This window comes from Passer montanus, unplaced genomic scaffold (genome assembly GCF_014805655.1).
Source record: "Passer montanus isolate IOZ18808 unplaced genomic scaffold, ASM1480565v1 scaffold29, whole genome shotgun sequence".
In the NCBI taxonomy this organism is placed as follows: Eukaryota; Metazoa; Chordata; class Aves; order Passeriformes; family Passeridae; genus Passer; species Passer montanus.
In genome coordinates this window covers 2503797-2523473 of record NW_024367596.1, presented here as the reverse complement: position 1 = coordinate 2523473, position 19677 = coordinate 2503797, and the positions used below count along the sequence as shown (strand labels likewise).

At 50.6% G+C, this 19677-nt stretch overlaps 1 protein-coding gene across 1 annotated transcript; it reads left to right on the top strand.

Moving 5' to 3' along the window:
- The first annotated feature begins 13554 nt into the window (after positions 1–13554).
- On the top strand, positions 13555–18792 carry SLITRK3 (SLIT and NTRK like family member 3). Its single transcript, XM_039713434.1, is given in 2 exon segments — positions 13555–17004; positions 17006–18792. Coding segments are annotated over 2 exon segments (2733 nt in total). The 5' UTR covers positions 13555–15202; the 3' UTR covers positions 17937–18792.
- The last annotated feature ends 885 nt before the right edge of the window (positions 18793–19677 follow it).

The following is a 19677-nucleotide window of genomic DNA, read 5'->3' as shown; positions in this document are numbered from 1 at the left end:
CCCGATGCTCTGTGCAGATCCTTCACCTCTCCAGCATCTGTGTGACCAAAGCCCACCCCAAAACCAAAGGCAGGAGCCACACCTGAGTTCCTGGTAGAACTGCAGGAGCCTGCAGGACCTCGGAACACCAGACACGGGGTCCCCTGTGGCAGAGCATCCCCGTGCCTTCATGTTTCCAGAAGTCTCCTGGCCAGGACACGCCCTGCTTAGATTTGCTTCTGAGATAACCATCTTCAAATTATTCTGAAATGATTAAACGTATTCGCCCATCTTCCCTTTGATATTTTTGAGCTAATGAAAGCAATATGTCAGTGTTTGGCCAATACAAACATGTAATCAGTGTAAATTAAAAAGCACAAAGCACGAGTGGAAAATACGGAGTCTGCTCCTCACAGCTTTTCAGCACACAGGTACCTTGGCACAGGTGAGTGGAAGGAGCAGAAGCTGAGGTGCACAAACTGCCCTGACCCTGGCCTGTCTCACCATCTCTGTACTCAGTGACACAGCCTCTAAAACCCTCCTTTACCTCAGGACCTTGCAGGAGTGGAGGTGTTGCTGAAACTCTGCAGGAGTAGAGGAAAGTCTTGGTGACCTGTCTCATGAAAATTATAGGGTTTTATTGCTCCTGTTAGGAACAGTGGGTGTCTATCATTTGTTAATCAGTCTTTACTGAACACTACAGTGGAAAGGAAGAAATTGCAGATTTCACAGCTAAAAATAGGGGGAAATGTAGATGGAACATCCTGGGTCCTACTGAGCTCTCACAGACCTGGAAAGGGGTTGTAGATGAAACGACCTCTGCAAAAGCAGCAGATCTTCACCCTCCATGTATCCTCTCCAAATTTCCCTGTACCTCTGCACCCCACAGCTCCCATGGGGAAGTTTTTTCTGGTGCAGACGAGTAAATTCCAACAGCTCTGGGGCTGCTTCAAAGAGAAATTGCTGAAGCTTGGTGGAAACAAATTCCAGCTGGTTCTAATGAAGTGGTGTTCTGTCCAACAACGCTGGGCAGGAGCTGTGCCCCTGTGCCCATGCAGGGAACAGAAGGATGCTACACGACAGCTTAGGACTTAGTGGATGGCGCAGATGTCAGACACAAACTAGTACAATGTCCTCAGGGAGGGGGAAATCATTTTATGACCTATAAACCACATAAGAGAGCAAAATCAGAGGCCGTTGTGGGTGAAGATGGAGGAAATGTGCACAGCCTAATGTGCTGTCTGCATATTCTGAACTGGAGGACTGAATTTAGCAGCCCTGCCAAAATGCCAGCGAGGAGATTGGAAGCATGTCCCCCAGAGCTGGGGATGTGTTTGGCACTGCCCCTCTCACCCAACCCAGCAGCTGCTGTGCCCAGGGCCCCTGCTGGGGACAGGGCCATGGTGTGCCACAGCCAGCACCTCCCAGAACGTGCCAGGGCAGTGAGGGATGGGAGGAAAAACCCCGAGCAGCAGCAGCAGCAGTGCTGTGGGAATCTGTCACGGTGACACCGGCGGTACGGAGAGTCCTGCATGGTAATGATTGGTTTACAATAAAAATTACTTCAAATGCTGCATCAGAAAAAGGATGGTTCAGTCCATCAAATCGCTGTCAGCTGCAAATTAGGCTGCCCATCCCTAGGCAATGGAGAACATAATTGGCTTTGTCCATGGCTGGGTTTATTTTTATCTGTTCTGTTAAAGTCAGGCTCTTGCCTCACTCACACTGGCACAAACAGAAAAAAAAGGCCTTGGTGCAGAAAGGCTTTTTTGCTCCTTCCACCTGCAATAAATTGGGCAAGTTACCCTTGGATTGCTAAAATTAGCCAAGGATTCTTTGAGGGACTACTTTGTGTCAGAGCCAGGTTACCTGCATGGGAGAAAGTAGGAACAAATGATATTTTGGTGAAAACAAATGGACTTCCAGGAGCCTTCGACAGAAAGCACCTTCCAAGCCAAGCAGCCAGGGCTCCAATCCAGTCCTCAGGGTTACACAAGAGAGGCTGGAGGAGGTGGGAACCTTCCCCAGTCCTGTGAGAATCACAGCACCTCCAAAACCTGCTCTGATTTCCTGCAGGCACGATGGAGATGCACACACCTCCCGCCTCCCTTCCCAGGACTGATCATCCCCACACCGCCAGGCATTCCTCCCAAAAGTGCTAATGTGGGACTGAAATAACCACCAGCACACTTCCCCGGGGCTGGAGGAGGAGCTCAAACCCCTCACTATTCCCAAAGTGCCAAGGATCCTGGTTTTTGCTGCTGGGAGCACCTGTGCCACAGGCTGGGCGTGGAAGGAGTCTCCATCCCTGGCACCACTGCCAGACAGTCGAGACTTTCCAACTCCCCCTCAGATTCCTGCCTCTATCTGTAAACCCCAAATATCCCTCTCTGCTCCCCTCCCCATGCACAAATTGAAGACCATGCCCTTCCCTGGGTGGCTGAGCTTTGTGAACATATTTCCCTGACACTGCAGGGTACAGAGAGACTCCAAAAGGGAGAAAATCCACTGGAAAAAAAATAAATATAGCTGACTAAGTAGGAGGGGGAACAATGTCTGTCATCTTAACCTGTCTGTCATCCTAACCCAGAGAATTCTCTGCTCTACTTACTTGGCTCTGCCTTTATCCCCCTCCAACTTCAGGGCATTTGAGCAGCACCTGGTTACCTGGGAAATCCTCTGCTGTGCTAAAGCCTTGTGAGAAATAAGAGAATGCAGGCAGAAGGAAGGTTTGGTTCAATTTCACGATGCACCAAGTACAAAAGATCTGTCTGGGAGTAACTCCTAGGATTGTGCTCATCAGCAAAGGCCAATAATTCAGAGTGACAACAAACTGGAGACCTCTCTAAGGTACAAATGGCTGGAAAGAATTAATAATTATTTACTGTCCACCTACTCCTCTAGGTTTGTGTCCCAGTTTGACCACCCTTGCCTTGCTGTATGTGCAGAAATTATGGCACTGCCAGGAGCTGCTGCTACGTGAAGTATGAAGCAAAGAATAAATAAAAAAAATGCTTAAGAAGATGCATTAAATAATGATCAAGGCTTATAAGGAGCTAGTGAAAGGTAACACAGTTGTTATTGTCATTATTGTTGTTGTAGTTGTTGTTCTTGGAGTTGGTGATGATGATGATGAGTGTTGTCATTTGTCGTTATTATTATTAAGTAATGATAATACTTATAAATGATAATACTTATTAAGTAGGTGAAAATCACACAAAACCAGAGGTTTGCATCTCATCCTGGGCTAGGAGGCAGCTCTGTCACTAACCTGGAGCCTTTGTATGATTTTTAATATAAATTATTACGTTTGTAATTTAAATAGTTATATTTAAATATAAAATTATGACATTTTATACTTTTACAGTTATAAAATTATAATTTCATATAATTATTAATAGAATAATAATTTCTATTATTCTAAAATAATCGAAATCATTCTGGCACACCAAAAATCCAGCTGTAGCCTCAGTAAATCCAGCATGCTGAGGAATCCCAGGCCAGGGGCTCTGTGCTCAGGGCTGCTGCAGATGGGCTGGGGTGGGTTTGCCCTGATAAGGCTCTCACGTGACGCTGCCTTTGGGTTGTCAGCGAAAGTCCTGCAGATTAGTGTCCCCTGAAATCTCCCTAAGCAGCTCTAATGCCCTCAAATGTGCTTGGGAAGGCTGCACGAGACAAAACATTAATTATTTGTGCAAAAATAGAATTTCTTTTTATGATTCCGATCACCGTGCGTTTCTCCGCCTGGGATGCGCCGCTGAGAGCTTCACTCCTTTCTCTAAAGTCTGGAAAGAAATTCAGAATGTGACCCTGCTCAAAACTGCAAAATGAAAAATCAGAAGCAAAAGATTTTTACCTTTCTGTGTAATTGAATCCAGCTGGCCTCCTCCTACCCTGCCTTGCAGCCATGTACAGATATGCAAATGGAGGGAAGGAAATGGTGCTGCTTGCATCTGCATTGCACACCAAAAAATCAGACAATGCCTCTGTTCTCACAGGTTTGCAGCAGTTTTGCCATTCTGCTGCTTTGTTTTTTTGATCCAGCTCAACAGTACAATGTATTTTTGTTATATGTTTAAAATGAAGGAATCACTCTCCACCTGGGTAATCCTGGTGTTCCTTTGACAACCTGAACACTTTAACTTCTACAGGGCTTTCAGGATGCAGAAGAGCAAGGAGAGGTGGGAATGGAGCCCTGGCAGGGAGATCCAGAGGACCTCATGTCCCTTGTGTATTTAAACTGGAAAATTGTTCAGGTTTCAGGGACTCTTCAATGGCCTTCATGTAAGGCTGGCCCCAAATGGCTCCATCAGGAATGAATTCTTCCCAAAAAACCCCTACTGCTTAAATGGCAAAATAAAAGATTACAGTTTAAACAGCACAATTTCACAACTTAACAATGCTATCTTTAAATATTAAATAAGCAAGAAAAAAGATTTTACACTAAATCCCACCTAAAGTCCTGAAGAAGTTGCTGAAGTTTATGGTTTAGCAGCTGGGATCCAACCCTAAAACCAGTTAGGGGATTATTTGGGGCAAATATCAAGCATCAAATATTGGATCTGCCTCTATGGCTTCTTCAGAAAAATAATGAAAATTGCCTGTTAAAATTAGTAACCTCTGGGAGAGCTGTACTAAGAATTGAGCTGAATTTGTTAGGCCCTGAAAAGGAGTTGTAGGTTTGAAGAGGGACAATCACAGGTAGATTCACACACTCTGGTCACGGGCTGGAAGCTTTTGTGTGTAAAGTTTTTGTTTCTCCAGTACCCTCCACAGAGGGAATCCTTGGCAATTCCACACTGTAAATTATTATTATTATTATTATTATTATTAATCCTTATGTCAGAATATTTCCGTCTTCAGAGTAACCTCTGTGGGAAAGTGCAGAAGCTTGCTGGGAGGTGAAAACAGCTGCTGTAAACCTATTTTCATTGATTTTTTTTTTTCTCCTAAAAGGGTTAACACAGTAAAACACAATTAGCCTTGAATTATCCTGGATTTGTTGGATGTTTAGCTTAAAACATTAACATCAGCTCGGCTGCAGTGGCATCATTTCACTTCAGCCTTTCACTTCTCCCCTTTGGTATGGCTCAGCAAGGAGGGAAGGACAAATCAGACAGCACCAGCTCAGAAATATGCTCAGAATTCAGCAGCCTGATTGCTGCTGACCACCCAGAGGACAGGTGTGACACATATTTATGGGCTTGATTGTAAACCAATATCTGCTCCTTTCATTTATGAGCCCATTACATGTTTTATTTTGACAGTTCCACTGCCGTGTTCCCGCCGTCTTCTGGCCATAAACTGCTCACAGTGGGACGTGGAGCTTATTATTTGGTGTGTGGGCACTGAGAACCCCACAAGCTGATGAACTATGGACAATTTATTCATTGGATTTTAAGCCCAGGTAAATCAAGAGCTAAAAGGAAGCCTCGCTCACACTCCCTGGAACTGCAAACATTTGAAACTGTGAAAGTGGGGAGGAAGTTATGGATTTTACATTCCAACATTACACTCATGCCTAAGATTTTATCTCTATTCAGGAATCCCAGTGCTCAGAGCTTGCTGTAAATCTGCTTATTTGAGATTTTTTTCCCCAAAGTTCTTGTTTTTGGAAGGTGACTTCCCAAGGAGCTGGTACTTCCCAGCTATGCAGCCAGCCAGGGGGAGATGGATGGTGCAGAAAGAGAGAAAATGAATGGAAAATAAAGACCCTAAACACAAAAACTTTGAAAACTTGAAGATGTGGACAAATTGAAGCATGCAGGTGTGCAAGCTTCTTCATGCCCAGAGCATGAGTTAGCCATGTTGATCTAGAAACCTTCAATTCTTTCTTGTTACATTTTTTATGTCATTGCTTCTATTGGAATCTGGTTCCAAATCTGCTTTTTACTAGATTTTCCTCCTGTGTTTATTGACAATATGTTTATTTTAAGGAGTGTAGTATATGGTCACAAACAATTTGTCCCTCAATATGAACAGCCAGAGGATTGTGGGGTTGTGACCTCCTTAGCCAGTCTCTGCCATCTTCTCCATCAAATATATTTTATATCAATCTTTCTAGATCCAATTTAAAACCAATTTCTTGTTCTGTCTCTGATGTTGTTTGTAGAGACCAGTGTTCCCTTTATTTTTCAACATAATTTTGTATAATTCAAAAGTATTGTCATTTTCCTTCCACTCTTCCATTCAGAACTATCCTAATTTACTCTTTCCTGAGTGAGTCTGACTTCCCAAAGTTCCTGGTGAAAGAAATTTGGCAATTTTGTAAAATTGCCAAAAACCACAGAATTTGAAAAAGAAAACCAACAATTTTCTTCTTCAACAAAATTATACCAGAGAAGGAAACAGGGAACTCCTGCATGTAAGGTAGACAAGATATTTGATTTCTGATGGCAATTTCCAGAAGGATTCCTGGCTGGTGGGAAAGAGGGAGAGTTCTCTTCCAGAGGTCACTTAGAGCTGGAGGTTGAGGAGGACACTCAGGTACCTCAGCTCCTTCTGGCTCTCACCATTTCATAATTTTAGCATAAGAAAAATTATATCCTAAGTGCTTGCTAATGAGTTAATGCACCATGCACTGGAAACCCAAGTATTGCAGTGCTTGGTGTGAGGAGAGAGCCACAAGTTCAGGCCCCAGATCTCTCTGGCCATTTTTAGAGGTGCATTAGTCCACAACTTCCATTAGGGATAAGTGAAATGGGAGTGAGTCAGCTCATCCTGAACTTCCCAGCCGAGCCCATTTTGGATGAAAGGTCACCTTCTGTCATTGGGAGCAAACACAAAATTGGGGCAAGGCTTGCAAGAGCGTCATTGTCACCATTCCCTCCATGGCTGGTAAACTCCTTTTTCTATGAGATTAAAATGATTTCATCTCACTGCCTCTGAGCAATCAGCTCTGTCTCCATGTCCTGACTGTCCTCAAAGAGGAATCCTGGAATCACAGACTGGTTTGGGTTGGAAGGGAGCTTAAAGATCTCCCAGTGATCTTTATGTCCCTGCCATGGCAGGGACACCTTCCACTGTCCCAGGCTGCCCCAAACCCTGTCCAGCCTGGCCTTGGGCACTGCCAGGGATCCAGGGGCAGCCACAGCTGCTCTAGGAATTCTATTCCAGGGCCTCCCCACCCTCACAAGAAGGAATTCTTCCCAATATCCCATCCATCCCTACTCTGGGTCAGTGTGAAGCCATTCCCTGTGTCCTGTCCCTCCATCCCTTCTCCAAAGTCTCTCTCCATGTTTCCTGCAGCTCCTCCAGGCCACCATGAGCTCACCCCAAAGCTTCTCCTCTCCAGGCTGGACAATCCCAATTCTCCAGCCTTTCCTCCCAGCACAGCTGCTCCATCCCTCTGACCATCCTGGAGCCTCCTCTGAGCCATGCAAGGAGTGGTGCTGCCAGGGATCTTAGGAAAAGCAGGAGAGGGGGAAGTGGAGAAGTAACAGCAGTAAACAGAAAATTCTGGCACCACTGACTGAAGGGAAGTGGCACCACTGACATCACTAAAAGTAGGCTCAAGTCTGATCTGAAAAGCAATTTAGAATATGAGCTTTTCTTTCCAAATGAGCAGTAAGTGCCTTCCTTCACCCAGAATTTGGTGCTTTCTATTACATTTTAAATTGATTGGCTTTATGGCCCAGTCCTGGGGAATTGCCCTAGCATGATCTCGTCTGGCTCGTGTTTCTAATTCTGGCAACTCTAAATCCAGATGCCCTGAAAATCCAGGCTGTTGCTTACAGCACATACTGGAGGTTAATCTCCATTTTTGTGTACCCAGGCAAAATCCAGCAATTGGGATGTATGGAAGATTAGCCCACAAGGTGAGAAGGAAAGGAAGCCAAAGAATAAATTGCAATTGAAAACGTCCACTTGCAGAGTGTGGAGGTGTCAAAATAAACCACAACCATTATTCCACAACAAGAATTCAAACAGGTTTTTTGCATTATCTAAGATTTTTCTAATGGGAACAATGAAATTGCCATCTGAAGGTGTGTTCTGTCACCAGGGTCTGTGGGCAATGGATGGAGAGATTCAGAAAACACGGTTCCAAGACCATGCTCTTCCTCTGTGTGGTCCATGTTCAGCCTCATTTAGGACATTAAAACCTCCACTTGGGCTGCCAGGTGACAAGAAGCCTCTCTACTGAATATAAAGGGTTAAAAATGTTGCAGGATGTTGTTGTGATGGAGGAAAGGAGGTTGTGGACTATTCTCCCATGTACCAGGTGACAGAACAAGAAGAAACAGCTTTTAGTTGTGCCAGGAGAGGTTCAGATCAGGTTTTATGGAAAAATTCTTCACCAAAAGTGTTGTGAAGCACTGGAAGAGGCTGCTCAGGGAAGGGATGGTTCCTGGAACTGATTTAAAAATGTCTCGATGTCCTTTAGGGACATGGTTTAGTGATGGGTTAATGGTTGGACTCGGTGATCTTAGAGACCTTTTCCAAGCTAAGTGGCTCCATGATTCCGGGATGTGGCTGCAGAACTGCCTTGTGAAGGATGGGAAGGGCTGGAGGAGCCCTCTCAGGGCTGGAGGCTGGCTCAGAACTCTCAGTTTGGGTGGGACACATCATCCTGGGAGCATTATTTGGCCTTGGATCCGTGCATGAAACTCCAGCTGCTGCCAGAGGAAGCTGTGTGTGCCCACCCAGGGCTGTGAACCATGCCAGGAAGGGCTGAGGAGGAGCTCATGTATAAGTGGAGTGTGGAGGTTTTTTTGACACTGGCTATAATAAATATCAGCACATTTAGAAAAAAAATAAATTGTGGGCTTAAAGGGAGAAAAGAAGTTACAGCTGAGTGTGGTTCACTAGAAGGAAATACCGAAGGCTGTTGAAACATTAGATAAAAAACTGATCTTGAAATGTCAGTGAGTATAACAACTGTCAATTTTGCCCAATAAAATCTCCCTTTTATTTAGCCTACTTTTCTCTTTTATTTTTAATAGCTACCATTAAAAATGCTGCACTTACAATTTGCTGGTATTTGCTGTTCTGTTTTAATGCTGTCTATTAGTCCTTCCCTCCTTTCCTTTTAATATTTACACATATCATCAAATGCTGGGCAAAATTTTTCTGCTGGAAAAAACAAATCCCAGGAGTGTAAACCAATTACAAATAACTTGTTACTGAGGGCATGGCTGGGCTTTCTGTGCTGCTCCAGTGTCCCATTGAGTTTCAAGTAGCTGAGGACACTTTTATATTATAAATAATCCATGTTAATTTCATTAGGTGTATTTTTATTTCTTAACTTCATCAGAAAATAGCATAATTGTCATGAAAAAAAAAAAATCAAGTTATGCCTTAATAAATAACTATTAATGAGAGAGGGCTAAGAAAAAATTGTGGCCAGGAGCATCAGTTTGACATAAGCTACTCCATCCTGAAGGATTCCAGCAGGAAAAGCCCGGTTTAAAATTCTTACACTTCCTCCATTTCATGTGCACCCAGCAATGCTTATGCAGCTCAGATAATCCGTGCCTGTACTTTATATATGGCGTGGCAAATGCCAGCAGTGTATGGAAAACAGGATCCAGCCTGCAGCAGAGCAGCCAGAACGGGATGAAGGGAGCTCAGCAGCACCTGAGCCTTGGGCTGAGCTCTGCCAGTGCAAACAGCACCCTCCAGCAGTCAGGGAACCTCTGCAGTGGCTTGAGGGGGACAGCAGCACCCCTGCACCCAAATGGGGACCCCTTGCAGTGACCCCCAACAGCAAGAGAGGTCGTGGTCACTAAAACAGCCCTGGGACAATGTGACAGAGATTACTTAACAGAAACTTCTTCCAGAGAAGGGCTAAAGGTAAATTCCAGCTGATGATTCTGTTTCTCTGCCCGTGTTTGATAAATTAATTAAGGAACACAAAGGGAATAAGAAAAGTGTAGCCTCATAAACTGCTTCACTAACTGCTGCACAGAGAAGACTCTCAATTCTCATTTTCCTCTATCAACATTTTCAAAAACACTAACATTTCTTCTCCTTGTTAAGTAATTTCTAGTATAGAATCCCAAGAATATTTGGAAGGGAGAGGGGAACCTCAATGCTGAATATGAAGACACTGTGCAATATGGAAATCTCATGGGGACAAGGAGAGGGGTCATCAGGGCAGGGAAGGAGGTTAAGCTGAGCGGTGAGCCCAGTCTAATGGCATGAGCCTCTTGCAGCCCGTGCAGCTGGGAGTGTTTCTGCCCAGGGCCACTCTCTGTGTGCTGGAGAGCTTAGCTCTGTGTCCTGCACAGCCCAGCACCCTGGCCTTCCCGAAATTCCAGGATTCCCATCTTCCACTGAGGAACACGGCAGGGAGAGCCATGGGATATTCCTTCTGAGCCCTGGGCCTGCTCCTGGAGCATGGGGCTGGCAGCTCTGCCAGCCAGGAGATCCCAGCAGGGATCAGTGATCCCAGCAGGGATCAGCACACCCTGCTGGACATCCCCTGCCACCCTGGGCTTCCCACAGCTTCCCTGCCCCACAGCTGGCAGCTGGAGGCCATCCCTGGCTGCCCAGCAGGGATTTTGGGCAGAACTGCAGCTGGAGCTGTGTCTGAACCCTTCCAACACTCGGACCCAGCACCCCAAACTACTCCTGACCTTAACAACCCCAGCGAGCTCCCATTTGCAATAATTACAGCAGAGCTTCCCTCCCCCTTGCACTCTTTATTGCTTTTGCCCTTGCCATGGATTGCTGGGGACAGAGAGACTATTAAAGCTCAGAATATTTCTTTCTGGACAGTCAGGGCGAGCTTTGGGAGAAAACTCCCTCTTTTCTCTCCACCCCTGGCACTTCTGCTGGGAAGGGGAGGGAAGGGCAGGGAGGGGAAGGGGATGGTTCCCACTGCAGGCTGCTGGAGCACTCCGTGCCTGCTGAGCAGCGACTGCAGCAGGGGAACGCTCTCCTCTGGTGGAAACAGAGCCTTGTAAGGATATTTCTGCAAGGTACAATAATTGCCCAAGCAGCCACCTTTAAGCTGGGTCTCCCTCCCTTATTCTCACGATAAGGAGGGGAAAGGTGCATTTCAGTGATGACAGCTGAGGCTGGCAAGAGGCAGCCAAAGGGCACCTGCCAGCTCCCACCCTGCTGACAGCACCCCCCCAGCTCCAGGATGGGCTTTGGCAAGGAGATGGCTCGCTTGCCAATAATAATAATTATCATTAATAACCGAGTGACGTCCTAATCTTGGTTACATCAGCCGTACCCTTCCCCGGAGCTGCTGCCAGTCACACTCACACCGGCCTCCGAGCAGAGACAAGTGCCGGGAGCTGCTGTGGCTGGAGGGAGACGCAGGGGATGGCCCGCGGTGACTTCTGCCTGCTGGCTGAGGGGACAAGGGGACACGGCCTGGACAAACCCTGCAAGAGCCGCCTTTCTGTGTCGATTTGAGTCTCTCAGCCCTCTGGGGGGCATAAAGGATGGGAAGGGAGGTGCGGGGCCGTCCCCTCCCTCCTCCTCCTCCTCCCTCGGGGCATCCCGCGGGGCTGTCCCAGTGTCACAGCGGGGCAGGGGCACAGGGGTGTCCGTGTGTCCCGCGGCGGGATGTCCGTCCGTCCATCCCCGCAGCGCTCCCCGCTCCGCATCCCAGGTCCATCCCTGCCCTCTGCCAGCCCCTCCGCACAACCCGACGGCAGCAGCCCAGGCGAGGAGAACGAGCGATATTGGGGGGCATTTGGGGAAGATGCAAGGTCAGGGCTCCCCCCGAGCACCCCGACCCTGCCCCACGAGGGGCATCCATGGGGAAAGGGGCGCTGCCCCCCAAACCCAGCGGGGTTTGCTGCCTCAGGTCGCTTTCCTGAGTTGCTGCCAAGCCCGCCGCGCGAGCTTGTTGCGAGAACAAACTGTTGTGATTCCCCCTTTGGGCCTTTTTCCCCGCCTCCCCCCCATTCCGAACGGGGGGTGTCAGTGCTCGGAGCCTGCCGAACCCCATGTCGCTCCCGCGTCAGAAAATGAATGATGCAGCAATTTAATTAGGAGGGAGCGGTGCGTCCATATTGCACCGGTGGAGGAGAGCTCGGCAGCCGGGCGAAGATGCCGCGCGTCCGCGGGCGCGGAGGCTGCGCCCCTGCCCGCGCAGAGCGGCCCCGGGACCCCGCGGAGCCCCCGGCACCTCCCGCCCGCACCCGCGGCTCTGCCCCTGAACTTTTCTCTCCCGAGCCGCGGTTCCAGTTAAGTCTCTCCCGGCCGAGCCACCGCGGGGTGCGGGAGGGGGATCCGCGAGTTCCGCGGGGATCCGCGCGGATGCGTGCGCGGGGCCGGGCGGGCGCGGACAGCGGGGATGCGCGGAGCAGCGCGGGGCTCGCCCCCTGCCCTGCCCGCAGCCCTTCCCTCCCGGCTGGCCGAGCCCCGGGGCAGGCAGAGCCCGCAGCCCCCCGAGCCCCCTGCGCACATCACCCACCAACTTTCACCCGCTGCGCCCCCTCCGCGGATGCGCCGCGCCCCGCGCAGCCCTGTTACCTGCGGCCCCTCCGCCTCCGCGCACACGCCGGGAGGATGCGGGAGGTGCCGGGAGTCTCCCCGAGGTGCTTGGCTCTGCGGGAAGCTGCGGGATCCCGGCGAGGCTCGGGGCGGGAGCGGCCCCGGGACGGGCGGGCAGCACCGAGCGGAGGATGCGCGGCAGCGGGACCCCCGGGATGCTGGGACCCCCGGGCTGCTCCCCGCCGCATCCCTCGGCTGGCACTCGCAGTCATAGCAGCTTTGATTTCCTCCCGACTTGGGCTTTTTGTTCCCTGTTTTCCCCGTTTTTTTGCTTTTTTTTGGAAAGGGGAGTGGGGGGTGAGTGCAAATTCTGCCCCATCCCGGCGGCTTTTTTCCCTCTCTGATTCCTCTTTTTCCTCCCCCCTCTGCCCGTTTCCCACTTCCCATCCTCTCCGCCAACCAGCCCCCTCCTTCCCTCTTAAAAAAAAAAAAAAAAAAAAAAAAAACAGGCAAGGGAAAAAAAATGTGTAGTCAGGGCTTCCCAAATGCGCGCCCCCGACCTGGAGCCGAGCGCGCCCCCTCCGTTTGTTCCCCTTCTTGAAGCTGATTTTCATGACGTGGAGGAGCCTGATCCAGGGCAGGAGCGGCAGCGCACACACACACACACACACGCACACACACACACACACACACACTCTCTCCTACGCGCACGGCCCCGCAGCGCCCCGCACCCCGCGCAGCGCCGCGCACGCAGCGCACCCGCGCTCGCCGCCGCGCCCGCTCCGCGCTGCCGCTGCTGCCCGGAGAAGGCGGCGGCGGCGCTGGAGCCTGCAGCAGCCCCTCTCCTCCCTCCTCCATTGAGTGTGCCAAACAGCAGCTCTGCATCCTAAAAAGGATCATTGAGGGGCTCATTGCATTCCCAGCACGTTTCAGGCTTGCTTCTTTTTTTTTTTTTTTCCCTCTCCTTTTTTTTTTCTCTTTTTTTTTTTCCTTTTGCCTCAGCTTCAGCAGGAGTAGAGAGAGAGGGAGAGAGAGCCACAGAGAGGGAGAGGCAGAGACAAACCAGTAATCTTTAAACTCGAGCTTTCTTTTTTTCCCCCTTCCTTTCTTTTGCCCTTTTTTTTTTTTTTTTTTTTTTTGGTAACGATGTGCTAAAATCTCTCCTGCAAACCGGTAAGTACAACCTTTCTGGATCCTTTTGTTTCCGCCTAGGGTCAAAGACACCCCCCTCTTCCAAAAAGAAGATATAATAATCCTCTTTATTTATTTTTTTATTTTTATTACAGCCCTTGCAGAAGAGAAAGAACTTAAGTGGCTAATATTTTGCAAAGGAGACAGAGAGATTGATACTGCAATATAGCTCTCGTCTCTCTCCCTTCTCCCCAGTTAGATGCTGGTTTTAATTGCAGAGGGTATTTCTCTTTTCGTGCTTTCAACCATCTCCTCTTTCCCACAGGGGAGGGTTTCATTTGCAAGTTGATCCTAAGGATTTCTGTTCCTCTGGCATTTCTCTCCCTTAAATGCATCTTTCTGCTCTTAAGTTTACGGATGGGGGGCAATTTTTTCTAGTTCTTACACGAGGAAGGCAAAAAGGACCTTTTTATTGGGAGATTGAGACTAAAAGCAATGATCACTCCGAATCATTCTAATGGGCATTTCAGGGATTCAAGGAAGGCTGCATCACCACTGCTATTATTCCCATCCTTAGCGTTTCCCTGTGCCCATACATTTAAAATATCTGGTGAAAGGAAGGGTGAAACCATATGTTGAAGGAGCTGCATCTCATTAGGGCAGTATTATTTTCATCTGATTGGAGAAGAATGGTGTCTTCATTCGGAATCGTGTATAGTAGGATAGAGAATTTATCGGCTGGTAAGTGTCAAGGTATTTTTTTTTTCTTCCACTTTCAGCTTTTTAACCGGGTCTCCTGCTTGGTCCTGGGGGCACAAAATGCCCTAATCCAAGGCAGGCTGAGCGTTTCAATCCTAGGTGCCTCTTCAGCTGTCACTTCCCTTTAGATCTGCTGATCGCATGGGCATGTGCTTTAGAAAGATTAATCATCTCTAAATGCTTTAATCAGCTAAAATGACTAATATGTGGTGTGTATTTATCTGATAATATACCAGTTGCATTAATTCACCGGCGCATTTGCGAGGGGAAGATTTCCTTCCCAATCGGGGTCGTTAACCATTTGCTCCGGTGAAGATGCCGTGGGGGTTTCTGAGGGGAGCCGTTCTGCCAGGGAGATCAGCACAGCTCGCACATTCCCTGGAACTCGCGTGTGGAACACATCGAGCCGGGAGGGAGGGAGATCGGAGGGCGGAGGTTCAATAACTTTGGGAGTTTGCATGGATGAAGGACGTGGTGCGACACTGGGGAAATGTGCCCACACTTGGTGTGTTTTCCCCCCCCGGAGTCGAGGCGGGCTGTGATGGCTCCCGGGCTAAAATTGCACCCGGGGATGAGATCCGGGCAGTTCCGAAGCCTGGCAAACGTGGAGAGACGCAACACGTTCGGTGTGCTCGTGGTGCCGTGTGGGGCTGCATGTGCTGTCCTCTTTATAGGTGGCATTTACCACGGGGAGGGGAGCGAGGCAGGCTGCTATCGCGTGATGGAGCCCTCTAACATCTCTCAAGTATAAATCAGGGCAAGGCTCGCCCAGCCGACACCCCTGGAGTTGGTTGGGAACGTCTGCCCAACAATTGCTGAACTTTCCAGGAGCCCGACATGAGTCCAGCAGGTAGGGGCTTAGGAAAAGGAGAGGGGCAGGGCAGGAATACTGAAATCTGTGTTTCTCTTCCCGTTGCAGTTTTGTAAACATCAACAAATGATGAAACCTTCCACGGCAGAGACGCTTCATAAAGGAAGGATGTTGTGGATAATTCTTCTAAGCACAATTGCTCTAGCATGGACTACACCTATTCCCTTGATAGAGGACTCGGAGGAACTGGATGAGCCCTGCTTTGATCCATGTTACTGTGAAGTGAAGGAGAGCCTTTTCCATATACATTGTGACAACAAGGGATTTATAAATATTAGTCAAATAACAGAGTCATGGTCGAGACCTTTTAAACTTTATCTGCAGAGGAATTCCATGAGGAAATTGTACACCAACAGTTTTCTTCACTTGAACAATGCTGTGTCTATTAACCTTGGGAACAATGCACTGCAGGACATTCAGACGGGGGCTTTTAACGGGCTCCGAGTTCTGAAGAGGTTGTATTTGCACGAAAACAAATTGGACATTTTCAGGAACGACACTTTCCTGGGTTTGGAAAGTCTGGAATATCTGCAGGCAGATTACAATGTCATTAAACGGATTGAAAGCGGGGCATTTCGAAACCTAAGCAAATTGAGGGTCCTTATCCTAAATGACAATCTTATCCCCATGCTTCCCACCAATTTATTTAAGTCTGTGTCCTTAACCCACTTGGACTTGCGGGGGAACCGCCTCAAAGTCCTTTCGTACCGCGGGATGTTGGACCACATTGGCAGGAGCCTGATGGAGATCCAGCTGGAGGAGAACCCGTGGAACTGTACGTGCGAGATTGTGCAGCTCAAGAGCTGGCTGGAGCGCATCCCCTACACCGCTCTGGTGGGGGACATCACCTGCGAGACCCCCTTCCACTTCCACGGGAAGGACCTGCGGGAAATCAAGAGAAGCAAGCTCTGCCCCATGCTGTCCGACTCCGAGGTGGAAGCCAGCCTGGGCATCCCTCAGCTGTCCTCCAGCAAGGAGAACGCGTGGCCTACGAAGCCTTCCTCCATGCTGTCCTCCTTCCATTTCACCGCTTCCTCCGTTGAGTACAAAACGTCCAACAAGCAGCCCAAGCCCACCAAGCAGCCCCGGGCGCCCCGGCCTCCCCCGACCCCCCGTGGCCTGTACCCCGGGCCCAACCAACCTCCCGTGGCTGCCTACCAGACCCGGCCCCCCATCCCCATCATCTGCCCCACCGGCTGCTCTTGCAGTTTGCACATCAACGACCTGGGCCTGACGGTCAACTGCAAGGAGCGGGGATTCCACAACATCTCCGAGCTCCTGCCCAGGCCCTTGAACGCCAAGAAGCTGTATCTGAGCGGGAATTTGATCCAGAAAATCTACCGCTCCGATTTCTGGAATTTTTCCTCCTTGGATCTCTTACACCTGGGGAACAACCGGATCTCCTACGTGCAGGACGGGGCGTTCATCAACCTGCCGAACCTCAAGAGCCTGTACCTGAACGGGAACGACATCGAGCGGCTCACCCCGGGCATGTTCCGGGGCCTGCAGAGTTTGCATTATCTGTACTTTGAGTACAACCTGATCAGGGAAATCCAGCCGGCGGCCTTCAGCCTCATGCCCAACCTGAAGCTCCTCTTCCTCAACGACAACCTGCTCCGCACGCTGCCCACCGACGCCTTCGCCGGCACCTCCCTGGCGCGCCTCAACCTGCGCAACAACCACTTCTTGGCGCTGCCGGTGGCCGGGGTGCTGGAGCACCTGCACGCCATCGTGCAGATCGACCTGAAGCTCAACCCCTGGGACTGCACCTGCGAGCTGGTGCCGCTGAAGCAGTGGCTGGAGGCGCTCAGCTCCGTCAGCGTGGTGGGCGAGGTGCTGTGCGCCAGCCCCGAGCCGCTGGCCCNCCGCCACCGGCGCGGCCGCCTACGAGCTGCCCCCGGCCGCCGCGGCCGCGGCCGTGCCGCTCTCCGTGCTCATCCTCAGCCTCCTCGTCCTCTTCTTCTCCGCCGTGCTGGTGGCCGCCGGGCTCTTCGCCTTCGTGCTGCGCCGCCGCCGGCGGAAGCTGCCGTTCCGCGGCCCGCGGGCGGAGGCGGCGGACCTGGGCGCGGTGCCGCTGCGCTGCCCGCGGCTCTTCCCCGAGGGCGGCGGCGGCGGCGGCGGGGGCGGCGGCGGCGGGGGGTGCCCCGGGGAGCGGTCCCCGGAGAAGGCGCCCCCGGCGGGCCACGTCTACGACTACATCCCGCACCCGGTGACCCAGATGTGCAACAACCCCATCTACAAGCCGCGGGAGGAGGAAGAGGCGGCGTGCGGCGGCGGCGGCGAGGCGGCCGAGCTGCTGCGGGGCGGCGGCGAGCGCGGCTTCGCCCACCCCGCCGCCCCCGCCGCCGCGCCGGAGCCGGGCAGCAGCTACCGCACCTTGCTGGAGAAGGAGCAGGAGTGGAGCCTGGCCGTGTCCAGCTCGCAGCTCAACACCATCGTGGCCGTGCACCCCCAGCACCCCGCGGGCGGAGGGCTGGCGGCGGGCGCGCTCGGGGCGGCGGCGGCGGCGGCGGGGGGAGCCCCGCGGGACCGCGACCGCCCGCCGCCCTGCGCCGTGGGGTTCGTGGACTGCCTGTACGGCACCGTGCCCAAGCTGAAGGAACTGCACGTCCACCCCCCCGGCATGCAATACCCGGACCTGCAGCAGGACGCCAGGCTGAAGGAGACCCTGCTCTTCGCGGCCGGCAAGGGCTTCCCGGACCACCAAACCCCCACAAGCGAATACCTCGAGTTAAGGGCCAAACTCCAAACCAAGCCGGATTACCTCGAAGTCCTGGAGAAGACCACGTACCGGTTCTGACCGCCGCCCCGCCGCCCGCCCGGCCCCGCCGCCCGCGAGCAGAGGATACAGCTGTGCGCTCTGCCCCGCCAGATGTGCGCGCTGCGGGGCAGGGCCCTTCTCAGATCAGTAATCGACGAAGTGCCTTCGCAGACTTTTGCCAGCAGATGTTAATCAATCATTATTTTTTATACTGAAACTGAGACTTTGACTGTGCCATGTCTAAAGGTATATTATTATTATTATTATATTATTATTATTATCGGGGATCTTTGTATTGATCCTGATCAAGTAAATTCTATGTGTGTCTCTTTCTCTCTTTTTTCTTTTCCCTGTTCTTTTGTTTTCTTTATTCTTGTTGTTTGTTTTGTTCGTTGGCTCTTTTTTTTTTCCTTTTTTTTTTTCTTTTTCTTTGGCAGTAAACTTACTTGATACTTTCCCTTGGAGGGGAGGGGGAGGGAAGATGGCATTTTCTGGCCTGCTTTCTTCTTGCCCATCATGGCACAGATTCTGTACATTTATTTAAAAGAGGAAAAAAAAAATAATGCAAAGAAGCAAACGAGCGCAGTTTGCTGCATGCCTGGAAACTGCAAGAGGGAAGGGAGGGGAGGGTCTTGCTCGAATGTCTCACTCTTGTCTCTCTCCCTCCCTCGCACGCACACTCCTCACCCGCACCCTCCGCCAGCCCAGCCCCTGCAGGGGGGCTCGGGGGCCGCGGGGGGAATCCCGGGGGCAGTCCCGGGGGCTGGGGGAAGCCACCCGGAGCCGAGCAGCCCAAAGGATGTCACCACGTGGCGCACACACCTAGGGGATGCTCAGTGACACTTCATCATGACGCCATGGGGTTTTTTTTTGGTTTTTTTTTTTTGGTTTTTTTTTTTTTTGGAGGACATCCGCACTTTCCTAATAAAAGCGACATGCAAATATACAGAGAAAAAAAAAAAAAAAAGGAAAAAAAAAGCTAATGGGCACCTCTCACTAACAGCTTTGTAGGAAGCACTTTTAATGTTTTCTCTCATGCACCCATACACGCACACACGCACACACACACAAAGGTACAACAATGTGCATATATTTATTCTGTAATTTCAAGTGAATATAAATTGTAAAGGTAATGTTAAATCATTGTACAGTGATGCGTCTGGTATAGCTTTCCTAATAAAACGTTTTGAAAAAAATTGCAGATATATATATATATATATATACGGCCCCAAATATATATATATATATAGGAATACAAAGCTTGAACCTGAAACTTCAGCTTCCTCCACAGAGATTTCCTTCCCCCCCCCCAAAACCTTGAACGCTATTTTATTAATAACAGTTCGATGCACTGTGATGTTAACAGAGAAAAAAAACAACCCTGTACAGCGTCTCTTGCCAAGATACCACCCGAGACTGCCACAAATCCGATTTGCGATCTGTATCCCTGCCGCACTGTCCTGACAGTTAAAAATATCGGGAAAATTGGGAGCGCATCCCGCCGGAGCGCTGCTTCCCGGCCTGCTGGAGGCACCGGGGGGCATCGCAGGGATGTTGCCGGTGCTGGCAGCGGGGTGAGCACTCAAAGAGCTCCCACCCCTCCGGATTAAACCGCATTTCCAGTTTGGAATGGGGGGATGCCATCTGGGAAAGCAAAGCATCCCAGCGGGCGCGCCGCTCCTTCTCCCGCTCCCGCTGCAGCCGGAGGGAGACCAAAGACCATGGGATTTCTCTGCCCGGGCGGGTCCCGGTTGGTATCTTGTCCACTTTGGTGTCTTGT